Raw genomic sequence first — 14,860 nt, 5'->3', positions numbered from 1 at the left:
ATCTTCACCTCTGCTCCAGCCACACACCCTCTCCCCAGCACCTCCACACGACAGACTTCTTTCTGGGTCTGTCCAAGGAGGGTTAGATGCCACTCCTGTATGCTCTCATGGAACCTTGTGCTAAATTACTCATTTGTAGCACTTCCTACTCAGCACTTTATCTGCTTCTTACTTGTCTCTCTCGTCCCACAGGAATGAAGACTGTGCCATTTCCCGTCAGAAACTACGTCTTGTTCAAAGCTGTAGGGGAGCTGTGGGTGGAGGAGTGTGAGGATGTAAAGTTCTTACCTGGCCCAAGAAGGGCTAGTTATGTCTTTCCTCTCTTACTCTTGCTCCGGCCATCACCTTCCTCTTGGCAAATAGTAATTGTTTTTGTGGAGACTCAGCCTTTACCTTTACTCGTCTTCCACCCTCAGCAGGTGTGGTCAAGTGCATCCAAATCGAAATGGAATTCCCTTTTTCAGAATAATGGCGTTATTTTAATCATTATAGTTCTCTTTGGAGAAGGGAGATCGTTTTAGAGCATGGGTCAGCAGACTTTCTGTAAAGGGACACACACTGCCTCTGTTTCCTGTTCATTTTTCGTTTTTTCGTTTTACAGCCCTTTAAGAAAATGAAGACCTTTTTTGATTCACAGGCCATGGGCAAGATTTTGCCCTCAAGCTGTAGTTTTCCAATAGGTTTTAGAACATAATGTTAACTTTACAGAGACTATACTGTCAGGGTATTTAACATAGCACCTAAATGAGGGAACCCTGCCCCATCTCAAGATCCTTGTCTTGCAACTACACAACCTTCCTCAGTTTGGCAGATGTGTGGACTTACTTTCTGGCCTTTGGGGCAGTCTGGTGTCAAGTTTTCTTTCTTCCTTCCTTTCTTCTTAAACCTCTAGTCTGCCTCTCACTGCTCTTGTCTTTCTCTTTCACCCCCTTCTCCTGGGAGTTATTTGAACTTTAAGTACACTAAGCTACCTTTTGGCATTTATTTACTTTAAATTAGTAGAAAGGTGACTCAACCAAAAATTATTGTTAGGGGCTGGCCTGGTGGCATAGTGGTTAAGTTCAGCGCGCTCTTCTTCAGTGGCCCAGGGTTTGCGGGTTTGGATCCCGGGCATGGACCTACACTACTAGTTGGCGGCCATGCTGTGGCGGTGACCCACATACAAAATAGAGGAAGATTGGCACAAATGTTAGCTCAGGGACAATCTTCCTCACCAAAAAAATATATATATATATATTTTTAAAAGCAAGTTTTCCCTTTTTCTGAATATGCCATTCCACACAGGATTCCTGAATGAATTCTTGTCAAAGTATTTATTATATGCTTGTAGTAAATATCTTCTTGAAAATTAAATTCTTCCTTACCCCTACTTGTGATTCTTGCCAGCCGCCTGAGTGGTAATACTTTCTGGTGGGCTTCACAGAAAACTTACCCTGGGTATGAGAATGGGCATTCCATGACGTTGCCTGTTTCCTTCCTTGTCTCTGTTTATGAATCCCGTGATAATTTTAGGGAAAAATAATTCCTTCATTGAAAAACCATGTTGCCTTCAATAAATAAAGAAGAAAAGTAAATTCAAGTTAATAAAGTGTTGACCAATTAAAAGATAATGTGGTAAGTGGTCTCTTGAAAGGTTTAGACAATTAAACATATTAAGAATTAACATTTCTGGAATAAAGTGTGGAATTATGTAATAATAAAATATCAATATTTATTCGCTAATGGTAGCAAATGTACCATTCTGAGGTAAGATGTTAGTAACAGGATAAACTTGTATAGGAGTGGGTGAGATATGTTCACTCTCGGACCACGCTCAGTTTTTCTGTAAATCTAAAACTGTTCTGAAAAGTAAAGTCTGTTACTAAAAAAATCATCCTAACTGTATTAGTTTGCTAGGGCTGCCACAACAAAGTACCACAACCTGGGTGGTTTAAACAACAGAGATTTACTGTCTCAGTTCTGGAGGCCAGAGGTCCGAGATTAAAGTGTGGGCAGGGTTTGTTCTTTCTGAGGGCTGAGGAAGGATCTGTTCCAGGCCTCTCTCCTTGGTTTGCAGACGGCCATCTTCTCCCTGTGTCTCTTCACATCACCTTCCCTCTATATGTATTTTCCCCATTTTATAAGGACACAGCCACGTTGGGTTAGGACCAGCTCTGATGACAGAGGGTGTGTCATCCCACAGACAGATTGCCTGTGTGAAGACCCCGTCTCCAAATAAGGGCACCTTCTGAGGTGCTGCGGGTTAGGATTTTAACATATGTATTTGGGGAGGACACAATTCAACCCAGAACTCTAACACCCCCCAACCCACCCAAAAATGAACACTTCGGTAATGCCTGACATTTTTCCAAGTGTTTCCCACACGCGACCTCTTTAATCTAGCCTTTGTTGTGTATGCGTTTGTGTTGGTTTTGCTCTTCTGCAGTGACAGTCAGCAGCTGCAGCTTCTGTACCTGGAGTGCATTCTGTCCGTGCTCAGTGGCTCCTCCTCCTCCATGCACCTGCACAGAGGCTTCACAGACCTGATCTGGTGAGCGCCCGTCCCCACGCCCCCACCAAGTCTGTGGGTCTCTTCCCACAGCATCCATGACCTACCCATCACTTCACCTGTGTGTAAATGTTTTAGAGGGAAATTGCTTCGCTTAGATGCACCAGTCCAAAGTACAGAGAGAGACTGATGATTACTGTAGCAGAATATGCCTCCACAGCCCTCGTGCATTTGTTTACATCATAGGATCGTGAGACTCAGGAACAAGGAGATTATCTCCTAGGTTATTAGTTTGTTCTAAGAGCTTAGAAAGGCACCAGAAAGTTGCACAGGGGCACAAGAGCTAATGACCCTTATTGTTAGCCCTGGTGCCTTCTCCATCTCAACCTCATAGTCACTCATAGTCAGAGATCCACACAGGGACACACAGGCAGCCAGCTAGTGGCTCTGGGTTTCTGGGCTTGTTGACAGGGAAGACGTTGAATGATATGTCAGAATTTTAAATTAACTTCTTAAATGAGAAGTACAAATAATTTTGTTATTTATATTAAAATGAACCTTTATAACTAAGCCATTTAGCATTTTGTGTCTATTTCCTCACATAAGATGGTTTCTTAATACTTCTCTTGATATTTTATTTAGTTAACCCTAGGTTGAGTTATAAGGAATTCTGTTGCCATACCCAGAAGTGATGGAGAGACATGGCCAACTGGGGCGGAAGGTAGCCGGAAGAAGAAGCAACAAAGAACTTGACTCTTATTAGTCATTTTTGTGGCGTCTGGTATTTACTCTCAGGACGGTATTCACATGTTATCATTTGGCTTGTAGTGAAACTAATTTTTCCTCCCGTCTCTTCCCAGGAAAAACCTTTGTCCTGCTCTCATCGTGATCCTGGGGAATCCAGTTCATGACAAGACCATCACATCTGCTCACAGCGGCAGCACGAGTGCCAGCATCGAGTCAGACTCCGCATCTCCTGGAGTTTCCGACCACGGCCGGGGCTCGGGCTGTTCCTCCACCGCGCCAGCCCTGAGCGGGCCCGTGGCTCGGACTATCTACTACATTGCAGCTGAGCTGGTCCGGCTGGTGGGGGCGGTGGACTCCATGAAGCCTGTGCTCCAGTCCCTCTATCACCGCGTGCTACTTTATCCCCCACCCCAGCACCGGGTGGAAGCCATCAAAATCATGAAAGAGGTAGGGAGGCACTGAAGAATGCCCCGGGTTTGTCAGGCAGGTCTGAGCACAGTGTCCTGCACACGTGAAGCACTCAGAACATGTTTGCCAACCACTTGCTGGAGCTTCTGTGAAAGAGAAACTTGCTGGGACTTTATTACTACCACAGGGTGCCCAGTGACAGGCAGCATCTGTATGAGCTGTGTGCATGTGCTGGAGCAGGGTGAGGAGGGTGATGAGTGCTCACTGAAGCAAAGCTGTCTGATCAGTCCAGCGGCGTGCGTCTGCCTAGGCCCGGGCTGGGATTCCTTCTGCTCCCTTAGGTACTGTTTGCACAGATATAGATGCTCATTCACCTTCATGGAAATTGGATTTCAGAGTGATTTTATACTCAGGTTATATGTTATCCAGAAAAGAGCTTCACCATCTCTGATTGCTGCAAGTAATCCTTCTTATGCCTCATCTCTCCTGGTGTCGTGACCCCAGAGAGAACATAAAGGTTGTCCAGCTTAGAATAGACAGCCCAGTGTGCCACTTCTTGGTTTTGAGGAGGAATTAGGGTTATTTTGAAGGTACTTCAAACAAGGATTCTTCTGCTTTTTCTCAGCCGAAAAGAAAAGTGGTTCACATTTTTATATTTGTGAATTTGTTCTTGAAGGTCAAATTGCATTTGCTTTTGTAACCATCACCAAAAAAATCAGAGTACCAAAATGCCCTTATTTATGATTCATTTATTTTAAGCAATATTTGCTACTCACCAATTTCTAAAAAGCTTAATTTGGATTGCTTCTTGGTGTTGTTTTCATGAGAATTGACTGTAACGAATAATGGAAAGTTCTGACCCACCGTTTCTAGAAATAAAGAAGGGATTCAGATTTAATTGCTGATTAAGAAAATCTATGAACACACAATAATAATTACCATTTTTTTTGTTACCAACTATATGCCAGGCACTTCACATATATTATCTTTAATATTCATAATAACTTTGTGAGATTGTATATCAACTTTTACCAAAGAAGAATGTTACCTCTTTTCCCCATCAGAGCTCCAGGCCATGGAGATCAAAGGGTCAGCTTTCCTAACTGATCACCCCTAGGTTGGTGAACACAGTACAGCTTTGGGGACAAGCAAGACTAGACTACTCCGGCACCACCCAGACAGCAGTGGCCCTCCTCTGGGGACCTGCCCAGCCCTGTTAAGCTTGAACCCTGGAGGAGCAGGAGTGAGCTTTTCCTGAGTAGGTGGGTCTCCAGGAAGAGGAGAGTGGAAGGGGCTGGCCGCACATGCTCAGCTCCGTCTCCTAAATTTACCAGTCAGCTTAGACCTCCCCCTCCACTGGAAAGAAGTGAGAGAAAGGGAGAGGGGCCCAGGGTGTTCCTCCCCACAGAAACATGATCCCAGGGAAAAGCAGTTTTCCTTCCCATAAAGAAACTAAGGCTTCAAGGGGTCAAATGATTTGCCCAGGGTCATGAAGAAAGAGAAGGGGTGCGCACCCCCGTCTGAGCCGAAGCCCATAGTCTTCTCCTGCACCACACTTATGTTCATATGTAACGCAGAGGATTCCAGCAGCTCCTTTCCCTTTCGGGAGCCTGAGTTTAAGAGTCAAGGTTTGAATCCTCTCTCTGCCAGTCACCAGCTGGGTTATGGTAGCTAAATCATGTCACTCTGAGCTTACAATTTTCTCATCCATACATAGTAACAAGATTCCAAAGGTTGCAAGTTCAAAATGCTATGAAGTTTGTATAAGTGCTATGTAAGCGTGAAGCGATAAATATTTGGTGCACTTATTGCTACCCTAAGGAAGAGAAAAACTAGCCAAATGAGAACAGCTGGTCCTTATTAGCTCCTGCCTGGAGAAGTGCACCATCTCCTTGTCTCCTGCCTGTGTGTTTTGTTCCTCTTGTTTTCCCGGGCTTATATTCATAAGTCACCACTGTTAACAATTTCTCCACTCTCTAATGGCTCCTTGTTGCCTCTCCCATCAAGTCTGAAGCACTCTGCCCCCTTTGCAGACCCTTCTATCCTCATTCCCATTTCCTATCATCTCCCAGGATCACACTAATTCTCTCTGACCAACCTGCGTTGTTCAGTTCTCACCTTCCTGCCTCCATTCCGACTCTCTGTCCCTATTCTCATGGCCAGTGGGCCAGACACTGCTGACACTTCACACAGCTGTTTGCAGGCTCCCTTGGGAAGATGACAACATGCCCATTTTCCAGATGGGGAGCCAAGGCTCCATGAGGAGAAGTTCCTTGTCCAAAGTTCTTGTGAGCAGTGAGGCTAAAACGTGAGCCCAGGTGTTCTGAGTAGAGCTGCCTCTTTGCTGTCAAATCCTCCTCCTCCACAGCTCTGCTTCCTCAGACCACGAATTTTGCTCTTCTTTAAACCCTGTCCCACCATTTAGCCATTGATGACGTGTCCCATCACACTGACTGTTTCACAGAACAACGGGGAGCAAGCTTCTCGTCTCCCCAAGTGTAGCTGTGGGTACGTGGCTTTTGTGAGCCCCCCTCGTGTCTGCACCAGTGCTTGACTCAGAGTAAGTGTGGAGTCAGTTCTGACTGAGTGACCTGACTGCAGACAGGGGTCTGCACAGAGGCTGTTTCCTCAGCAGCAGCCTTTCTCCCTCAGAGCTGACGGGCACTTGAGGTGCTGCCTGCCTAAAGCCCGGATCTCTGAATGCTAAGGACATACTTTGTATCCGGAGTACCCCAGCCACTGCTCCACATCCCTCATTCCCACTGGAGGAAACTGAGATTAAACAGGTCTTGCCTTTAAGTATTTGTTGAGGGTTCTCCAGAAGCCTAATCACTCAGTCCCCTTTTCTCCAGATTCTGAAGCAGCTGAGACATAAACACTAAAAGATTAGTGTGGGAACTAACATGTATCATCTGATTTCTCACTGGTAAAGTCAGGTGAGAGAGAGTAATGGGATCCCAAGGGAGAGCGAGATTCCCCACTCCTACCCCTGAAATGCACGTACCCTTCCAGTGAGAGGTGGTATGGCGGGAGGCCCAGAGGCCCCTTGGTTCCCTGGGATATAGCCAGGCAGAGAGAGAGGGCTTTGCCTCCATCACTCCGCTTTTGATGTGAAAGAGGTAAAATGCGGAGAGAAAAGTGGAAAATTCATTTCTGTGCCTCCAACACAGCAGAAGTTCCCAATTCTGGGGTAAGAAAGAAATATGGAAAGAGGGAGAGAAGCATGCCCTTACGACATAACTTTTTCTACTTAATATCCTGTTTTCTGTGAGTATAAATTGCTTTGAAAATAATGGACATAGCACTAGGATGTCTACACCAATACACTTAGTTAACCAGGCTGCCCTGGAGTTAATTTAGCCTTGGATTGAAAGTTTCTGTAAAGACTTCTACCATATAGAAATAAAAATTATTTAGAACTGAACAATTATGAAAATTCTATACATGAAAACTTGTGGGATGCAGCCAAAGCAAGTACACAGAAGGATATTTATAGCTTCAATTGCTTATATTGAAAAATAGAAAGCCTAAAATTAATGTTCTAATTCTCCCACTTAGGTAGTTAGAAAAAGGAGAGGAGATTAAATTCAAGGAAAGTAGAAAGGAGGAAAAATAAAGATAAAAGCAGAAAGTAATGTGATAAAAAGCAAATATAATATAGTGGATCCATAAAGTGAAAATACCAGGACTCTGAAAAGACTAAGAAAATTGGAAATCTTCTGGCAAAAACAATTGAAAAATTCCAGAAAAGGAGCAAATCAACAGAGATAAGGCTGGGAACACACGAACCAGAGCTGTCACAAACAGTGAAGAGACGAGGAAGAGATTAAAGCAATGACAGGCAGTAAATCTGAAACTCAGATAAAATGGGTAAATCCCTGGGAAATCACACAACCTTTGAAAAGTTGGCTAAAGAGGAAGTTGAGGACCTAAATAGTCCTATAATCTTTTAAAAGAAATTGAATCAGTAGTTAAAATCTTTCAATTAAAAAAAAATTACTGGCCCCATGTAGCTTTAGAAACAGTTATACCAACGTTCGAGGAACAGGTAATTCTGATGACACATGAACTTTTCAGAGAATGGAAGGAGGGAGTGCTTCTCAGCCAAGTTTTTATGTTTTTTAAGTAAAGCTAACTTAAAAAACTTGATAGCAAAATAAGACACAGAGTCAGTCTCACTACAGAACATAGATGCTCCCAGCTGTGTGCTGTACGGTTTTTCAGAACAGCCCTCAGAGGATTTTCTTTGTCTGAGCCAGTCCTGACCTGGGGAGCTGGGAGTCCAGTGTGCATTCTGTGTCACGAGGCAGCCACATCAGTTTTATTAAGATCTGTGGTTCTGAATAGTGGTGTTTCTCCTTAGACTATATTACTCAGTAAAGAAAGTACATGTTTATTTGATCTCACCATTTTAAAACCTTGCGATTTTTTATGTTATTCACTTTTCGGCTATTTTTTTTTTTCCTTTTTCTTAAAGCTACTTGGGAGCCCACAGCGTCTCTGTGATTTGGCAGGACCCAGCTCCACTGAACCAGAATCCAGAAAAAGATCAATTTCAAAAAGAAAGTCTCATCTGGATCTTCTCAAACTGTATGATACCTCCCCCTTTTCTATATTGCCTGGCAAAGACAGCTTCTCTGAACACTCTAAACCTTGACTCCAAATTCCTGATTTTTTATGAACCTATGCTATATGGAATGTGACTGTTTCACAACAAACCCACAAGCCGTCTGAGAAGGCTTATCTCAATTTATCATCGTCATAGAACTTTCCATGTTTTCATGTTGACTTAAACCCAATATACAAAATGAAATGTACAAAAATTATTCATTGGGGTTATTTTAGGGAACAACTTTTTGAATTACAATACTGTAGCTATAGGATTCCTGTACATGTTGCCCCCTTTTACATGTAGAAAACTGAATATCATCTGATTTGCAGTACTTGTATTCACATGCATCTGTTCCGGAATATGTTTATTTTATAGAAGAGGTCCACGTTACCATATAGCCGTAACTATTTTCTTATGAAAACGGAACATAATACAAAAGTGAGATTATTCATTGCCTGTCCTTGTGAGGATTGTAAATTCCCGTCTAAAACTTTTGTTTGTTCCCAAGTAAACCAGCCCACCAAGAGGCAGTGTGATTCGAGGTGGGACACTTTACCTAAGGGTTTTCCTCTGCCACATTGAGCATGTTTGTTTCAGTTGTTGTTCATTTTATTTTTGGCCCAGACCATTTAATTTCATGTGGTTTAGAGTACCCGTTTTGAGTACTGCGCTGTTCACTAGTCTAACAGTTCTTGTTCGTCGTGGAGCTTGTGTTGATGCCATTTTCTCCTTTGCACACTTCAGCATCATGGATGGCGTGACGGAAGCGTGCATCAAGGGTGGCGTGGAAGCATGCTACGCCGCTGTGTCCTGTGTCTGCACCTTGCTCGGGGCCTTGGACGAGCTCAGCCGGGGCAAGGGCTTGAGCGAAGGGCAGGTGCAGCTGCTGCTCCTGCGTCTTGAGGAGCTGAAGGATGGGTCTGAGTCCAGCCGAGACTCCGTGGAGATCAACGAGGCTGACTTCCGCTGGCAGCGGCGAGTCCTGTCCTCAGAGCACACGCCCTGGGAGGCGGGGAATGAGAGGAGCCCTGACATCAGCATTAGTGTAACCACCGACACGGGCCAGACCACTCTGGAGGGAGAGTTGGGTCAGACTACACCCGAGGACCACCCTGAACACCACAAGAACGGGCTCAAGTCGCCAGCTGTCCAGAAGAGCAAGGAGGCCCTGACTAAGGCGTCAGAACCGGAAGCAGTGGACCAGCCTGACGTGGTGCAGGGAAGCCACACAGTTGCGTACCCCGACATCACCAACTTCCTATCGGTGGACTGCAGGATGAGGTCCTGCGGGTCTCGGTACAGTGAGAGCAACTTCAGCGTCGAGGACCAAGACCTTTCCAGGACAGAGTTTGACTCCTGTGACCAGTACTCGATGGCAGCAGAAAAGGACTCAGGGCGGTCTGACGTGTCAGACATTGGGTCAGACAACTGTTCACTGGCTGACGAAGAGCAGACCCCGAGAGACTGCCTGGGCCACAGGTCCCTGCGAACCGCTGCTCTGTCTCTCAAACTGCTGAAGAACCAGGAAGCTGACCAGCAGAGCGCTAGGCTGTTTGTGCAGTCCCTGGAGAGCCTCCTGCCTCGCCTGCTGGCTCTGCCCAGTGTGCGGGAGGTGGACTCCGCCCTCCAGAACTTCGCCTCCACTTTCTGCTCAGGTTTGTAAATATTTTTTTGCTATATTGTCAACAAGAATATTCAGAGCATTTTGCCTTAATGGGCAGTTACCGTTGTGCCTGTGGTTTCAAGTGCTCACAGCATCTTAAGGAATCTTTGGGTGTCTTCTGTGTAAGGAGAGCAGAGGAGTGTAAGGCTTACTGTTAGCCGTCTGTTGAATGGTGCAGCCGTGGACGACTGGAGTGTACTGTGAGGTTGATAAAGGCACGTGGTGCAGAGTAAAGTGTAAGAGGTAGCTGCCTTCTAGAAAGCTGCTGCTCACAGAAACGAGACACCCTGTGCTTCTCAAAACACTGAATTCTTGCTGCGCTTCTGTGCCTTGGTGTCTAAAAATCGTAGAGCAATGTACTTCTAGTATATACTACGCAAACTGTTTTGAATGAGGTTTTGGATCGATTCAGGCTGTCCTCCTGATATATTCTGAATTCCTCTGAACTTCCAGTGTGTGAGATTCCGCTGTGTTTTGGTAACGTCATGTTCTCCAATCATACCGTTCCTATCTGTCGAACGGCAGCACTATGGCCTAGACCATGTGACCTAGGCAGGAGTGCTGTCGAGGATGCTGGCCACTGCACCAGACAGTCATGCTGGTTTTATGGACGGGCAGAAGATGATCCCCTAGAATTTTGGGGGAGAAAGGAGACTGATACGAGGAAGTAGCATTTCACACCATGAGTAATGAATCAAAAGATAGTTTTCTTGAGAGGTAATTCAGAAAGAAAGCAGTTGATGGGTACGTGAAGTTTATGGCAGAAATAAGTGATTCCCTGACCCCAGGGTGGTCAGCTATACTTCCCCTGGCATTCAGGGGTCTCTTGATCACAGGACACTGAGGGGGCACCTCCCTGGGCCTGTGTGCAGATAGAAAGGACAAACCTGAGGACCGACCCAGAGCCGAAGAGGCGCCGGTCACCACCGGCTCTTCCACAGGGGGCCTTGAGCGTGTGTGTGCCATCACACTTACCGCAGGCGTCGTCCGCCCTCCCGCTCGCTCTCAGCTCTCGAGAATACAAGTCAGGCCACTATGTCTAATTCATATGTGATCTTCCAATAAGTAACACGTCATGCACACACAGAATATTCTAGCCCAGGTACTGGAACTTGGTAGAAGCTGACTGCTGTGTTGTTAAGAGGTCGCTTAGTAAGTATCTGTAAGAAGCTGACCAGACTGGCCTCTGTCAAAGGACAAGAGAAAGACACTTCAGTCCCGGTATGTGTAAGGAAGGACATTTTTAAATATGAGAAAGATCCAGAGTTGTAGCTCCTCTGCACCAGAGGAGGTGCAGAACCTCCACTCCTGGACTTCTCAAAGGGCTCTCTGGCCGATCTAGAGGATGTAAAGAGATTCATGTAATTTCTCAGCTTCCCTAACTGCACTATGATTCTTTTCAAGGCATGAAAATACCAATTTTTTAGGCTACTCAACATTTTTTTCTCAATATTTTTCCTTTTGTAATTAAGTTTAAATGTGAACTTCAGATATTTTATTTGTGTGACGGAACACACACACATATACACACATGATTCATGTGTTTCATTAAAAGACTGGGAAATGTAAAATTACATTTCTCCCTAATATCTTTTATACTACCATCATTAAATTTGACATTCTTTTATTGAACATTCCTAATGTATGTGTTTTGTGTGTCTCATCCTCCCCGCTCTGTGTCTGTCTCTTTTTTCACACACACACACACACACACACACACACACACACACACACACACATCCTTCTTCCGTCAACATTTATAGAGAAGCTTCGCTGTGCTATGTGCTGAGGGTCCCACGATATGCGTGGCTTATTCTCAGTAAGTATTTATTGACTATATATTAATGAAGTTGCTCTTTGGTCTCTGAAGACATGGAATTGTTCATGGGCTGACGGGGTCGTAGGTAAGCCTGAGTTGGGAGGAAAGTTCCCTGCCCTTGGGGAAGGGGTTTGGTGGGGCCTCCGAGCCTGTGCCTCTTCCCAGCTAGAAATACTCATGGGGAGGGGGGCTCAGCAGCCTTCCCTGACCACCCTGCTGTCCTTGGCGCCAGGGCAGAGGGGCCGGCACACCTGGGTAGTCCCCAAGCACAGCTGCGTATCAGATCACGGAGCTGCCACTGGTTGCAATGATGATGGCCTTGAGTCATCAAGAAACGGTAAAATTATATCTGGGGTCTTCTGCATGCCCCAGTAATTCCAGATAAATGACTTGTCACAGTGGGAAAGACTGACTTCCAAGGGCCCTGCCTCATTTCCTATGGGCATTAGGAAACATTAGCGAAGTCTTTTGTAAAATTTGAGGCCAAAGCAAATTTTTACGTTTGTGTTTTTGTCCCTTTCAAATCAATATTTGTAGGGCATGCAAAATAGGGCTTGAGTGAATATTTTATGGGGCCCCATGAATGTGTAAACTGCTCAAATTTTAGAGGTCTGTGTCTCATAAGACCCAGTATGTTGTGTGACATTGATTTTTTCGTGTAGAAATCAACCCAGTGAGAAGGGACTTCAGACTGTATTTTGGCTGTTTCCAAGTACAGCTTTTGTGATGGACTGTGATTCAGTTGGTCATTTATCTTTTTAACTCCAGTGACCTCCAGAGTGCATTTACCAACTAGGAGCCGGTCTGTATTTCTGATTACAGACTATCACTCTGTGGTCCTGCTACCAATATGCTAATTCTCTTCCATCACAGCTGTGGTTTAACGGGTCGTGTTGAATATTGCTGTGGTCAGCTACTGGCCGCTGGCCTGGGGCCTGGGCTGAGACAGTGCTCTCCCTGCCTTCAGGTGTCGCCTCCAAGATGAAAGATTCATAAAAAAGCAGTTCTGTGTCCCCCAGTGACAGGGGCCTTGGCTGATCTCTTTTGTTCTCCAAGAAGAAGTTATGAAAGTGAAAACAGGAGACAGGAGAAGAGAATAGTCTCCCTGAGTCGTAAACCAGATTATTTAGTTTGATGTCAAAAGCTTCAAACCTTATTTGCCAGACCCTCCCATCAAGCATCTGTCACTGACTGGTTATCAGGGTCTGCACACCTGGCTGAGGTCAGACTCACCCGGCCTTTCCAGGGACTGCTGTCCTGAGACAGCTAGTGTAGACTTGAATGAGCCCCCTTCATCCCACATGAGTCAAGGGAGCCTTTCCTTTGAGGACAGTTCAAGTTTCTTATGGTGGGGGAGTTTGAAAACATTCAGACAAACATGGTTTTTATAAAGGTGGTGCTGAATGTAAGCTGTGATTGCTGCACATACACTGCCCTGATCCTGTGTAGAACAAAGTGGCCTCTGTGGAACGTGACTCCTCGAGGACAAAAAAGAAAGAGTCAACTTGCACTACAATTGATAGAGAGTCATGGGCACCTGGCTTTGGGATTGCTGGTCCTTAGACTGGTATTCAGTTATGATCTTGAGACTTACTGTGACCAAAGTTGAGGCTTATTGCAAGGACTTTGATATTTATAAAGTACCAAATTTTATAAAAGATAGTATAGCAAGTAGGAATCTCAGTTGTCCAAGAAATATCTTTTTCTTGAAATTAAAACATATTTGACTCCAGACCCCTAGTCTGCCTAACTGGCAGGACACTTGATCTCTTCCATCCCTCAGGTCCCCACACCAGAGTCAAACCAGAGCTGGAGCTTATGTGGCATCTTCACAGGCTCCCCTGTGACTGTGCTACTTCCCTGCTCGCCGGGGGCCTGGGATGCTCTGGCAAGGCCAGGAGCCCCTGTGTGCCATCGTATGTCCTCCTCTGCGGTCCTGCCAAACTTCCAGGTACTGCCAGGCAGCAGAGAGTAACAGACCCCCAACCTTTGCCCAGCCAGGGGGTCTCCCTTCTCTGCCATGCTGCTCACTCCCTCCTCTGATTGCCTTCCAGGAATGGGCCACAGTCTTGGGAAGGAGCTCTGGCTTTGTGATACAAAACCAGGAGGGCAAGTATATTGTTGCCGGCTTCAATTTTTGGCCCTGTGATTTATAAAAAATCTTGTGTATGAGATAGTCCTTTATCTGATGGCCTCTTATTTCCTTATGCTAAGTCAATTGGATCTCTTTCCTCTTCCCCTTCTAAGTTATTCTTGTCACAATTTATTCTATCTTGTGTTGTGGGTGTGTGTTTAAAGTGATGAGGTTATATTTATTTTTGGTGTTTTCCTTTCTTTGATCTTTGATTTTGGTATTTAAGTGGTTGCTAACCTATTCCGGTAAAGATCTACTATTTTTCTGATTTTGTCTACCTATTTTTCTCCTTGATCCAAGCTGTGTATTCTCTTTCTCTTCTTTTTTTCAGGCCTGAGGGCCTTCTTGAGCATTTCTTGTAGTGGGGGTCTTCTGGCCATGAACTCCCTTAGCTTTTGTTTATCTGGGAAAGTTATTATTTCTCCATCATATTTGAAGGATATTTTCACTGGATAGAGTATTCTTGGCTGAAAATTTTTGTCTTTCAGTATTTTGAGCATATCATTCCAGTCTCTCCTAGCCTGTAAAGTTTCTGTTGAGAAATCCGCTGAGAGCCTGATGGGAGTTCCTTTGTACGGTATTTTTTGGTTTTGTCTAGCTGCCCTTAATATTGTTTCTTTGTCATTGACTTTAGCCAGCCTTACCACTATATGCTGTGGAGTAGGCTTTTGCCTGTTGACGTATTTAGGCGACCTATTGGCTTTACTTACTGGTATTTCCTGCTCCTTCCCCAGATTTGGGAAGTTCTCAGCTATTACTTCCTTGAATAGGCTCTCTGTTCCTCTTTCCCTCTCTTCTCCCTCAGGAGTACCTATAATTCTTATGTTACGTTTCCTAATAGAGTCAGATATTTCTCGGAGACTTTCTTCATTTCTTTTTAGTCTTAGTTCTCTCTCCTCTTCCATTTGGAGCATATCTGTATTCCTATCCTCTATAATGCTAATTCTTTCCTCCATATTGTCAGCTCTGTTCTTTAAAGATTCCAGATT

At 44.9% G+C, this 14,860-nt stretch overlaps 1 protein-coding gene across 5 annotated transcripts in view; it reads left to right on the top strand.

The window, feature by feature from the left end:
* The window catches only part of ARFGEF3 (ARFGEF family member 3), a 158,050-nt gene that overhangs the window by 81,494 nt on the left and 61,696 nt on the right, over nt 1-14,860 (top strand). For all 5 annotated transcript variants that reach the window (XM_058566189.1, XM_058566187.1, XM_058566186.1 and 2 more), the window contains 4 exons: nt 2,426-2,530; nt 3,349-3,682; nt 8,121-8,233; nt 9,000-9,910. In XM_058566189.1, the coding sequence (XP_058422172.1) occupies nt 2,426-2,530; nt 3,349-3,682; nt 8,121-8,233; nt 9,000-9,910 (1,463 nt within the window). The remainder of the gene's footprint in view (nt 1-2,425; nt 2,531-3,348; nt 3,683-8,120; nt 8,234-8,999; nt 9,911-14,860) is intronic.

Source organism: Diceros bicornis, chromosome 23 (assembly GCF_020826845.1).
Source record: "Diceros bicornis minor isolate mBicDic1 chromosome 23, mDicBic1.mat.cur, whole genome shotgun sequence".
Taxonomy (NCBI): domain Eukaryota; kingdom Metazoa; phylum Chordata; class Mammalia; order Perissodactyla; family Rhinocerotidae; genus Diceros; species Diceros bicornis.
This window is presented reverse-complemented; position numbering and strand designations above follow the sequence as displayed.